We start from the raw sequence: 13,459 nt of genomic DNA on the forward strand, positions 1-13,459 counted from the left end.
TATAGTACAAGCTAGGTGCTTGTATGCCACAGGCAACACAGTATACACATTGTTAATGCATTCTCTAATGTTTGAGTCAGCTTGCCCAGTGTCTTGAACAAACTCTTTGCTGCTCCTGTGTTCACTTGTCCATTTCTGTGAAGTTGTTATTTGCTGACTCTGTGGTGCTTTGTCCTGCCTGGGCTGAGCAGGAGTCTGGTCTCCAGCAGTCTTTCAACTGGGCGATTCTTCTTCAGACAATTGCGGGGATATGGCAGTGATATACTCACCAGCATGCATTCCCAACTCTAATCTAGCTAAGTATCCACTGAGGTGTCAGTATCTGAGCTATTGTGGGGTGCCAGAGGCAGCCTTGCAGGGATTTGTTGCTTTTTATCCAAGAGTTAGGAGCAGGAGATGTCATGCACACTGCCCTCTTGACAACATAGATTTCACCAGAACCTATACGAGACAAAAGAATGTGTAGCAAAAAAAGGGGTAGAATTTAGGGTATGTTAAGTGTATATCCACAGTGGTGGTAATGGGAGAGCAGCACAACAATAAACAGTGATTCTTGTTCAGTGGGACATGGAGATTTCAGCATCCCCACAGAAATGGCCTCTGGTCCTCTTCAACTAGGGCAAGGATCCTCTCCTTATAAGTGGTGAGGAGACAAATGTCAGATACCCCACCACCTGTCTTGGCTCTCTCTGCCATATTGTGGCCTATTTTCTGCTGGAATGAAACAGGGAAGGATTGAATGAGATGAAAGTGACTGACAGAGCAGTTGTGCTGGTGCAGGTTGGGGTAAGATGGTGAGATGCCCTGAAAGAGCGGGTAGAAAGTGCAGAAATCATGCAGGGTTAGTAGTCTGAAGCATTGGGTTGTTATTAATATGTGAGGGAAGATGTTGTAAGCAGTAGTGACAGCACTAAACCATAAGCTTGGTGGAAGGTTGGTGCAGTAGCAGAAGCAGAGTGTGAGGTAGCAGTGGGAAGATGGTGGCACTTACCCTTATGGAGTGCAGAGCATCATTGACTTTCTTGTGGCACTGCTGTACCTTCCTCCAAGACTGTGGAAACAACAGTGACCCGAGTGGAAACCTGAAACCAGATGGTGAGGTCTGCTGGCATGGTCTCCCCAATTCTGTCCACCAGGACCTCCAGCTACCTGTTGGCAAAGCAGGGTGCCAAATTTCCTCTGCTCTCCATGTCCAGGACAATGGTTGAGAAGAAGGAATCATGCAAAGCAGCTCAGGACTGACAGTGTTGACCTGGTGCAATACTGCACTTTAAATATGGTACCAGCAGCACTGTGAATCCTAGTCGATCCTGCCTGTCATGAGCACGTCTGCTTAACTCTCTGTGGTATACGTTACATGTGCTAATGTAGACAGAAAAACCAGAAATGGCATCAGTGCAGATATGTCCTATTCCAGTTACCATTTGATTAGAATGTTTAACTTAACTATATTTGTAGTATTTTGGTGAGACAGCTCTCATTTAGAATTGACTATTATGCTAACAAAACTCACACAAGATGCATGTTTATATGGGTCAGAGTTCAGAGATCCATGTCCAGAATATACTATTTCATAATTTGAGAAGTCACCAAAAAGTTTGCTTCCTGTCCTTTAGACCACAATGCTTGGATCTTTATCACCTCTGTCTGCCATTGTTTGTGAATAAATATATTCAGCTATCTCTCATTATCTCTTCTTCGGCCAAGGTAGAATTGGTAACTTATGAAGTATTGAATCCAGATTGACATTCTTAACCTTTAATTACATATTTTCTAAACTGGAATTATCTCAATTGAAGAAAATAATTTGAGTTATATATGTAAATAAAAGATACATAAAATGATAAATATTGAGCCAGATGTAGGCCAGACCAGGTAAGGACAGTCTGTTTCCTTCACTAAAGGACATTGTGAAACTGATGAGCTTTTACAACAATTGATGATAACGTCAAGGTCACTATCTCTGTGATTAGCTTTCAATTCCAGATGTGTTAATTAATTGAGTTTAACATCCACTAGGTACTATCAGTTGGATTTTAACTCTAAGCCCTGGAACATTAGCCCAGGTCTTTGGATTACAAGCCCAGTGACAATACCACTATGCCACCATCTCCTCTACACAGGCAGTGCCATAGAAAAGGGATATTGTTTCTCTGTGACTAATAGAGATAAAGGTTTTGCATGTTATGGTCAGAAGTCCAAATGGAGGCAGCAAAGATGTTACTAATCTGAAACCCTGGAAGCAAACTTGTAACATGCCATGTAATTCTTTCACTGCTTTAATTAAGTTTTGTAATTTATCGATACATTATCGATTATCTTGTCTTTCCTTGATGAAAATGTTGTCTCACCTTTGATTTGTCTTCTATCATACAGAGCATGAAAACTGAATTCTGAATGAACAAATAAATTATCAATCAAACATTACAATTATGGTTCCTATAGTTTGGGACTCCCTTCCTTTTAATATCGGAGACTTCATGACAAAGGTGATTTTTAATGCAGGCAAATGCTAACCTAAAATAGCTGTTGTGATCACCTGACCACAGATTGCAGCAAGTCTAGGGAACCCATATGGAATATACTAAACTGGCTGTACTGAAATTAGCATTTCAATCAAAACCAGTGAAACTAGACAACCAAGTCAGTGTCAAGAATCTGCATGCATAATTCACACTAGCATGATAAATTCACATATTGGGAGACTAAAAGTTGGCAGTGGAGTATTCAGTTTGGAAAGATAATAGAGTTAGACTTCGAAATATACAAATGAAATATATTTCAGTAGTTTACTTGACAGAACAGGGAGAAATAATTTTGCAACCTTCTAATTTAATACATTGGCAGGATCTTAACACCTCTGGATCTATTCTGCTTATGGATATAAAGTGCATCCTAACTATTTTGGTGTCAGCTTATTGCACAGTGTTGTCATCTTTTAGAGTACAATGATTAAGAATGTCTGATGTTTGCCATTCATTCAGAACAATGGAGGTGTCCTAATATAGAGGCCCAATCAGAGGCACTGAAGCTGGCAGCCCTTAATGGGAGAATTCAATACTTGCTGATATACCCACGAACCTGTGAGGGTATCTCTGCAAGTTTAAACATTAAGATTACCTGCAGTAATCAGGCCATCATTGTGTGGAGTTAATCCCTCAGAGGACTGCCTTGGTTGTAGCTTTAGTCTTTTGATCTTTTTTGTGGTGGAAGCTTGGAGGGGAGGTGCCCTTGGCCCCCTTCAGCCTGCTGCTGGTCGCTGCCTTCAAGAATTGATTAGTCTTCAATGTCAGCAAGGAGCCTGTCCGATGCCAGGAAACGTTTGGCTGCATTCTGCCTCAGTCATGGCATTAGCCCCTAAATGGTCTAATTTGCTCACGCTACTACTAATTTGGTAACTGGTGCCACATTGACTAATCCTTAGGAAAGATCACTGAAAGACAAGAAAGTGCCAACTGATGTGCCATTTTCAAATCTTACTCTCAATCCTGTCTACAAATCAACCTGCATGTAGCCAGGAATGTTATGACCATTATTTTTCAGCTCTTTAACACACCTTTCCTTTTTCCTTATTATTCATTCTAATTTCAACTGAAGAATTGAGCACTGTTTCTTGGTTTACTCAAATTATTTAATTAAATCAAGCAAATAGAAAATATCGTCAGTTCTTCTGTAATGCAATGGTTGCGTTTTTTTGCAACCCTGCTGTATAAAAAAATCATGCTTTAGAAATAGCACTTAAAGTGTTGGCGGTGTAATTGCATTCACACTTTACAAATAGCGCCCCCAATTCATCAATTGCGTTAAAGCAAATTCATGTTGAGGAAACACGCATTACGGTAGAATGACCTCTATCAGAATTATAATTTGTCTCAAAAAATAGCTTATTATTTGTAAACCTTTAAACGTTGCTGTGTTTCCCTTGTTCAAGGCACTTGCGTGAAAGTTTCCCATGAAAGTATTCAGAGAAAACTAATGCTGTTGTGCCCCATTAGGAATGTCCATAACCCTGAGCCATAAAGCCTGAATTTAAGTCCCACCTGTTCCAGAGGTACGTAATGCCATGTCTGGACACATTGATTCAAAAATGTCCACAAAGGAAACTGTTTGGGAATAAGAGGTTTTAAAAAAAATCCACAATGAGGTTGATCAATAATTGATAAGACCCAAAATATAGTTTTAATTTATTTGAATCACATTTCATCGAATAGATTTATTTTCAATTTAGAAATAATTTCCATCTCTGACCATTCAACATTCAGTTCTCTTGTTGCATTACATAGCGCCACCTAAGGAGGCAACTAAAAAGCCTTAGTTCTTGTGAGGCTTTAGTTTATTACCAAAGTAAAAATTTTGCTCAGATGTTATTCCCATTCACAGTAATGTTACTACATAGCCTTAAACAGTCTGATTCTTTTAGTGGACAACATCTGAAAATATCAATTAACACGATTCTGAAGCAATACATCTGAATCAACAATTTTACATATTAAATTTGTTCCTACTTCTTTGTAGTTGTAAGTACACTGGTAAATAGTTGTAAGTTGGAATTTATGCGGAGGATAGAACATCAGATAGAAACATAAAGGAGGCTGAAGGCTGTGCACAGGAATTGGGATTTGCAGAACCAAGTGTTACTGCAACAAGACAGCTGTGAATGAGAGTTATTATTGATATCTTCAGTGAAGCCTAATTCACTGCTTGCCAAACTTGCCAAAAAACATTTTATAAGTTATTCTTATAAAAGTAAAGAACTTTTTTAGGAATTCTCTGCCTGCCTTCCTTACCCTTTCTTAATGTTAATTTGTTTTGTTCCCCTTTGAATAAAGAACCATATTGAAATTATGAGATGATATATTAATGAAAGTTTCAGATGTAATATTATTGTTCATTGACTTCAAAAAAAGACAAACACACTACAGTACATGAATTATTATAAAAATGGCAAAAGATGTCGCTACCAAGATGTGTTAAGATTTCACAACATACATCCTTGTGACATTTATACTTTTCCTAAAAGCTATTTAAAAACTGCATCGGAATGCCATGAAATAGTCAGTGAACCTAAATGTCAATGATTTCTTAGAAATATTTCAAGTTTCTAGGACTAAAATGATCATTCATTCATTTTGCTAAATATTAGATATCAAAACAGTAATAGAAAAGATTCTACTCCCTCAATATGTATTTTTAATAATTACAAAAATCAGATATTATAAAAATTGTCAATTATCAGTCAAAATATTATCTTTCTCTTTTAGGTACAAAGTCGGAATTCACTGAACAGAGTAAGGAACTTCGAAAATTCAGCTCTTACATTCATCGTGAATGATTCTTAACCATATCAATTACCATAAGAAATAAAGAAGATCTTTAAGAATTAACACTTTAAAGATATTCTGCTTCAAAAATGAATGAGAGTGATGCAACTACAATTTCAACTACTTCTTTTAATGCAACGCTTGAAAAGGAATGTGAACAAAATTTCATGGATATGGAATGCTTCATGATTCTGACAGAAGAACAAAGAAAGGTTATTGCTGCATTATGTTTGACAGTGGGGCCTTTTACTATTATAGAGAACATTTTAGTTTTATGTGTCATATTCTTTACTCCACAACTTCGAAATCGACCTTCTTATTTGTTTATAACTAGCCTTGCATCTGCTGACCTCTGTGCAAGCATTATTTTTGTGTACAGTTTTGTCGACTTCCATGTTTTCAAACACAAGGATGAAAATTATGTTTTCTTATTTAAGCTTGGGTGTGTCATTGCATCTTTCTCAGCTTCTGTGGGCAGTTTGCTGCTCACTGCCATTGACAGGTACATATGCATTCATAAGCCGTCTGAATACAGGACAATTTTAACGAGACGAAAAGCAGTGACCTTCCTTCTATTCATGTGGCCAGTTGCTGTTTTTATTGCTTTTCTTCCTTTGATGGGATGGAATTGCATTAAGTTACAATGTCAATGCTCTGAGCTATTTCCTCTTGTAGATGAAAGCTATTTAGCTTGCTGGACTATGTTTATAACTTTCCTATTAGTATTAATAATTTATGCCTATATACATATTCTGTGGAAAGCCCACGTTCATTCAATCTACATGGAGAAACAGAAAGAGGGAAGGAAAGGACAAGTAAAAATGGGCCACACACGTATGGACATTAAACTTGCCAAAACATTGGGTCTCATATTAATAGTGCTGATTGCTTGTTGGTCTCCAGTATTGTCTCTGATGATATATGATGTATTTGCCAAGGTAAACAAAGGCACCAAAAAGGTATTTGCTTTTTGTAGTATGCTTTGTTTGTTAAATTCTACAGTAAATCCCATCATTTATGCCCTAAGAAGTAAAGACATGCGAACTGTATTGTTAAATATCTTGTTGAGGCACAAGAGGCAGCTACCATCTCTGGAAGGCAGCACAGAATCAGATGGACATTTTAAAAACAACAATACAATTGTGACCATCTCTTCAGTTGAGCAATGCAATCTTGACAATTCAAAGAATGATCTCTGAATGAATCAAATCATTCTTCAACTGAATCCTAAACATTCAGGCTAAGATAACTCCACTGAGACCAGTATCCCCCGTTACCAAGTCCCCTTCAATTACACATGCATCGTACTTGACACTGGTCCAGCTTCCTCAGAGTGAACAGAATCTCTGACACTCCTGTTTATATCTGTCAGCAAGAACTCCCTGATTGGACCAGGTTACCAGCCCTAATAGGGAATTCATATTCTATGAGGTCCACCTGGCTGACCTTGTGGTAATCACTGCACAGGCCAAATTATGCACATTAAAAGAGCTGTGCAGCTAATGTTATTGATTGTGAACATTGTTACTGCAGATTTATTTTAAAGAAATGCTATCTTAGGCACAGCTTGGTCCCATTGCACCGAGCAATGGCACTTCTATCTGCAGACAAATAGGATTGTTTCATTTCCAAAACTATTTAGAGAATTCAAACATCATGCTTGTGAGCTTTTCATGGAAAAGAATCATGCTCATAATTTCAGGGTCGAATTAATTAACAGTTTGAAAGTGAACATTGCATTAGTTGCCAATGAGTGATCAAAATATATGCCCATGTTTCATAAATTTTACTGTGGATCTTTAATGTATAGCACAATGGCAACAGACAGATGCCTTTCTGTAAATTTGCAATAGCAAGAAACTTGCAGAATTTAACAAAAGAGAATATGATAAAGAGTAATATTTGTTATTTGGATCATTGTTCTCAAATGAAAAATTACTATCTGATTGCAATTGATGATTTCACACCATATTGAAGCACGAATGCAATGTATAAATTTTCTCTTCAGTTTTTGTTATATATTACTTATAATGTTATGAAAAAGAATTTTAATTGTGGTTTTTGTAAATACCGGAAGCATTTTTCTTTGTTCTTATGACTGATGAAAGAAAATGATATTTATGTTTCACAACTTAGCTAAAAAGTTTCTTGTTTCATCCTATAGATCACTGTGTATACCAGTTCAATTGAGTAGTTCAGTCTGTCAGTGACAACATCATTATGATAGAATTTCTAGGTTCCACTGCAGGTGGCCAGATAATGTGTACATTTGTTAAACCAAGTCATAACTGACCATTAATGATCTGCTATCTTTTACTTTCAATTTATATTGAAGCTAGTGATAAGAATTAGCATTACTTCCTCATTATTGATAATCTGCATGCAATATTGAAGGAAACAATTAAATAAAATGCAACAATTACATCAATGTAAATTTTTACCTATTCCACATTTGCATACAACCAGGAAAATATATACTAATGTGGTTTAAGTGAATTAGTTCATGTATTTCAGGGGGTGAGTGTGATATTTTGTTCAGATGGCAATTATAGAGTCACAGAGTTATACAGCATGGAAACAGACCCTTCAGTCCAACTTGTCCATGCCAATCAGATATCCTAAACTGATTTAGTCCCATTTGTCAGCATTTGGCCTATATCCCTCTAAATCCTTCCCATTTATGTACCCAATTATGTACCCAACCAGATACCTTCTGCCTCCAACACTTTGGCAGCTTGTTCCATACACATACCACTCTCATCCCTTATAAATCTTACTGCGCTAACCTTATACATATGCCCTCTATTTTTGAACTCCCCTATGCTAGGAAAGAGACCTTGGCTATTCATCCTATCTATGCCCCTCATGATTTTATAAACCCCTATATCACCCCTCAACCTCCGATGCACCAGGGAAAAAAATCCCAGCTATTCAGCCTCTCCCTATTGCTCAAGCCCTCCAATCCCCGTAACATTCTTGCAAATTTTTTCTGAACCCTTTCGAGTTTAATAATGTCCTTCCTATAGCAGTGGGACCAGAATTTAATGCTGTATTATAAAAGTAGCCTCACTGATGTCCTATACAGCAGCAACATGACATCCCAACTCCTATACTCAATGCACTGACCAATAAAGGCAAGTGCGCCAAATGTCTTCTTCACCACCCTGTCTATTTGCAACTTCACTTTCAAGGAACTATGTACTTGCATGCCTAGGTCCCTTTGTTCAGTAACACTCCCCAGGACCCTACCATTAATTGAATAAGTCCTTCCTTACAAATAAGTTTGCCTTACAAATATAGTATGCCTCACATTTATCTAAATTAAATTCCACCTGCCACTCCTTGGCCCATTGGCCCATCTAATCAAGGTTGTATTGTACTTTTGAGATAACCTTCTTCACTTTACGCAATACTGACTATAATTGTATCATCTGCAAACTTACTAACCATACCTCCTCTATTCACATCCAAATCATTTACATAAATAACAAAAAGCAGTGGACCCACGACTGATCCTTGCAGCACACTGCTGGTCACAGGCCTCCAGTCCAAAAAACAACCCACTACCATCCCTTCTGAGTCCTATCTTCAAGCCAATTTTGTATCCAATCGGCTAGCTCCTACGGGATTCCATGTGATCTAATCTTGCTAACAGTCTACCATATGGAACCTTGTTGAATGCCTTGCTGAAGTCCATGCAGACAATGTCTACCATTTGCCTTCATTAATCATCTTTGTCACCTCTTCAAAAAACTAATATGTTAGTGAGGCTTGATTTCCCAAGCACGAAGCCATACTGACTATCCCTAATCAGTCCTTGCCTTTCCAAATGCATGTAAATCCTGTCTCTCAGAATCCCCTCTAACAACATACGCACAACTGATGTCAGACTCACCAGACTATAGCTCCCTGGCCTTCCCTTACTACGTTCCTTAAATAATGGCACCATGTTAGCCACCATCCAGTCTTCTGGAAACCTCACCCATGGCTATTGATACAAATATCTCAGCAAGGGGCAAAGCAATCTCTTCCCTAGCTTCCCACAAAATTCTGGGATAGTCCAAATCAGGTTTCAGGGATTTATGTACCTTTATGCATTTTAAGACTTCCAGCGCTTCCTCTTCTGGAATATGGACAATTTCAAGACTTCACAATTTATTTTCCCAAGACCCCTAGCTTCCAGGTCGTTATCCATAGTAAATACAATGTAAAATATTCATTTCGTATCCTACCCATCTCCTGTGATGGCCTTTTGATCTTTAAGGGGCCCTATTCTCTCCTTATTAAAATCATTTAATGTAACATAAAACAAAGAACTGCAGATATTGGAGACCTGAAACAAAAATAAAAATTGCTGGTGAAACTCAGAGGTCTGGCAGCCTCTGTGGGAAGAAATCAGAGTTAATGTTTTGAGTCCAGTGACTCTTCATCAGAAGTATTAGCAACTAGGAAAATGTAGTATTTACTTTGAATCATAGAATCCCTTTAGTATGGAAAAAGGTCCTTTGGCTGATTGAGACCACACCAACCCTCCAAAGAACATCCACCCAGACCCACTCCCCCTACTTTGTCCCTGTAACCCTATATTTCCCATGGCTAATCCACCTGGCCTACACGCTATGGGCAATTAAGCATGGCCAAACCATCTAACCTGCACATCTTTAGACTGTGAGATAAAACCGGAACACTCAGAGGAAACCCAAGCAGACATGAGAATGTTTCCACACAGACAATCACCCGAGGGTGGAATCAAATCTGGGTCCATGGCACTGTAAGGCAGCAGTGATAACCATTGAACCACCATGCTACCTGAAAGTGAGGTTGGAGATTGGGGAAAGGAGATAAGTGAGCAAATAGGTGGAGATGGCGTCCATAGAGAGCTGTGAAAGAGGTAGGTAAACAAGGAGATAATGGATAGCAGGCCAGGATAGAAGAAAAGCTGTACAAGTGATAAAAAGTGCTAAGACCAGAAGAGAATGGACAAGCTGTACTGAAAGCATCCCATATAATGTGATAATAGATCGAGGAGTATATGAGAATGAGTGACTCTGCTAAAAGCAACCCATGTCATAACAGTACTGGGTGTGCGGTAGGTAAAAGACATGGAAGGATGGATTCAGGCTCTAAAGTTATTCAACTTGATGTTGAATCCTGGAGACTGTCAGGTCGCCAAGCAGAAAATGAGGTGTGGATCTTTGAGCTTTTGCTGAGGTTTGCTGGAACACTCCAGAAGGCCTGTGACAGAAACATTGGCTAGGGAACACAATGGTCTGTTGAAGTGGCAGGCAACTAGAAGCTTGAGGTCATTTTTGTAGAGAGAATATAGGTGTTCTGTAAAGCAGTCACCCAGTCTCCCTAATGTAGAGGAGACCACACTGTGAACAGTGAATACAGTAAACTAGACAGAACTAAAGTCATGTTCTGTCTAAATAGTTACTTCTGAAAGAAAAAATAAATACTTTGTAGTAGACATTTGTGAATTGTATATATCAATTAAACTATAACTGTATGATTAAACAGTACAACATGGATTGTCTGCAATTTTCTGTGCAGTTGTGGCATTGCTAACAGCTTTTGTCGCTAGTTGTGGTGGCACTGAGGTGCTAACTAATGCCGAGACAACACTTTTTATGCTCAATTGAAGAGTTTAGCATTCAAGAGGAAAATACGCCCTGAAAAAATTCCTTTGCAAGTTGTCTTTGAGGGGGGTAAGCATTTCTGGCATAATGCTGCTATTTGGGAAGCTTGACTCATTTGATTCTGCTGTTGAAGACTGGGCCCAGTATATGGAAAGAATGTGTTTTTTTCTGGGCATTAAGGCAGATGAAAAACAATGCCTAATTCTCGTGACAGCGTGTGGACCTGCAGCTTTTTCAGTTATTAGGAGCCTAACTTTCCCAGAGGCACCAGTAACTAAAACGTTTGAAGAGTTGACCAGTTCAGCAAAGGAATATTTCGACTTCTCGAATTTTGAGACGCTATTGATTTTACTCGATAGTTCAAGAACCAGGAGAATCAAATTGGAATTTTTGACAGGATTAAGACGACTGGCAGAGGCACATGATTTTGGTTTAATCCGAAGTGAGAGGCTGAGAGATTGTTTGGTATGTGGGATTAATGATGCGACTATGCAAAAGCGCCTAACAGTTGAAGCCCAGTAGGACTTCAGTAGGCACTACAACTGGCTTTGACATTAGAAAGTGCAGCAAGTAGAGCTTATGAGCTACAGGATATGTAGTTTGACGTGGACACCCTTGTCAGTCCAACTGAGCTTGGGGAACATCCCCTGAGTGAAGGCAATTGCATCGCATCACTCAGGACATCTCCTGAACAGCAAAACCCCAAAATAAAGCCATGCCTCAGCTAAAGATTAAAATTTTCTCAAGGATCCAGGCCAGCAGGCCATGTAATTGTTATGGTATGCGGATTTGAGACAGCAAAAGAGTCCCACTAGGTTTGAATCGAGTAAGAGAATTAAGAGACCTGTATCCAGGAGAGTGCACAACCTGGAAAGTTCACCTACAACTAGTTTGGAACAGGTAAATTGATTAGCAATATCCAAATCAGAACCAATCAAAATAATTGGTTAAATAGATCGCCTAGTTCTAATGAATGTCGATACTTGTGTGGCTGTATCAGTGATTGCAGAACCAGTCTTTACCAAAATTTGCTCTGGTTTCCAACCCTTAAGTTTGTGTAAGACCTAAGCTGAGCTGAGAACCAATACTGGGCAACCCCTACAGATTAAGGAAACAACTTTGTTTCTGGTCTCTTATGAGAAGCAATTGGTTCAATTACTACTGATTGGAATAAAAGGCTTAGGTCCAAGATTAATGGGGCAGAAGTGGTTGAGAAAGATTCATCTTGATTGGCTCAACATTTTTCAATTAAAAAATAGCTGCCTGAGTGAAGTCCTAATTAGATATCCAGATGTTTTTCAGGAAGGTCTAGGGACTATCAAAGGGGCCAAGGCCACCTTGTATATTGACCAAGAAGCAATTTCATGATTCTGCAAGGCCAGCCCAGTGCTATTTGCCTTATGGACAAAAGTAGATACAGAAATCAGGGGGCTGGAAAATGAGGGAATCATCAAACCAGTCCAGTTTGCGGAATGGGCAGCACTGGTCATACCAAATGTGAAGTCTGATGGGTTGGTTCACCTTTGTGGGGATTTCAAACAAATGGTGAACTACTTTTCACAGCTGGATAAATACCCAATCCCTCACATAGAGGAATTTCAGGCCACACTGGTAGGGAGGGGGTACTATCCTTCATGAGGCTGGACAGGAGCCATGCTTATTTGCAATTGCAATTAGATCAGAATTCCCAGAAGTATGCTACAATTAACACCCATAAGGATTTACACCAATATACGAGACTGCCTTTTGGGGTATCATCAGCCTGTGCCATCTTCCAGCAGATGATAGACAAAATTTAACAAGGTCTACTCTCGGTTGCCATTTATCTGGATGATGTGCTAATAACTCGGATGACCAATAAAGAGCATTTAGAGAAATTAGATATAGTGCTTAAAGGCAGGGGTATGCCTTAGGAGGGAAAAATGTGTGTTCCAGGCATCCAAAGTGACCTATCTGGGTTACAGAGTTGACAAGACTGGGTTACATCCATTGGAAGATAAAGTGAGAACAATCAAATGTGCCCTGGTTCCCACGTCTGTTCCAGAGCTTAGGTCTTTCCTTGGATTGATGAATTATCACAGAGAAATCATACATAACCTGGCCTCCATCCTTACATTTACTATTGAAAAAGGGTCAGTCGTGGATATGGTCTTGTAGACAAGATGAAGCCATTAGGGAAGTGGAGAAGCAGCTATCATCATCTAAGGTGTTGACCCACTATGATCCCAAATGAGATGTGCTGCTTACATGTGATGCTTCACTGTGCAGTACAGTATTGGCTGACTGGTGGCCCAGTGGAGAGGAATGCCTGATAGCATAGACAGGTACTTTCCAGACTTTGGCTGATGCCAAGTGAAGGTACGCCCAGATAGGGAAGAAAGGTTTGGCGGTCATCTTCGGTGTGAGAAAGTTCCACCAATTCCTTTAACGATGTAAATTTGCGATAGCAATACACCACAAACCCCTGTTAGGGTTACTTAAAGAGGACAAAGCTGTGCT

The 13,459-nt window shown here is 39.1% G+C and overlaps 1 protein-coding gene across 3 annotated transcripts in view; it reads left to right on the top strand.

Annotated features, from left to right (window-relative positions):
• cnr2 (cannabinoid receptor 2) overlaps positions 1-10,841 on the top strand; it is a 30,096-nt gene extending 19,255 nt beyond the window's left edge. For all 3 annotated transcript variants that reach the window (XM_043717169.2, XM_043717167.2, XM_087976870.1), the window contains one exon: positions 5,262-10,841. In XM_043717169.2, coding sequence (XP_043573104.1) covers positions 5,411-6,520 — 1,110 coding nt within the window. In that variant the 5' untranslated portion in view covers positions 5,262-5,410 and the 3' untranslated portion in view covers positions 6,521-10,841. The remainder of the gene's footprint in view (positions 1-5,261) is intronic.
• Positions 10,842-13,459: the final 2,618 nt, after the last annotated feature.

The sequence above is a fragment of the Chiloscyllium plagiosum genome, unplaced genomic scaffold (genome assembly GCF_037043375.1).
Source record: "Chiloscyllium plagiosum isolate Xiang-an unplaced genomic scaffold, Cpla_swu_hap1 HiC_scaffold_30, whole genome shotgun sequence".
NCBI lineage: Eukaryota > Metazoa > Chordata > Chondrichthyes > Orectolobiformes > Hemiscylliidae > Chiloscyllium > Chiloscyllium plagiosum.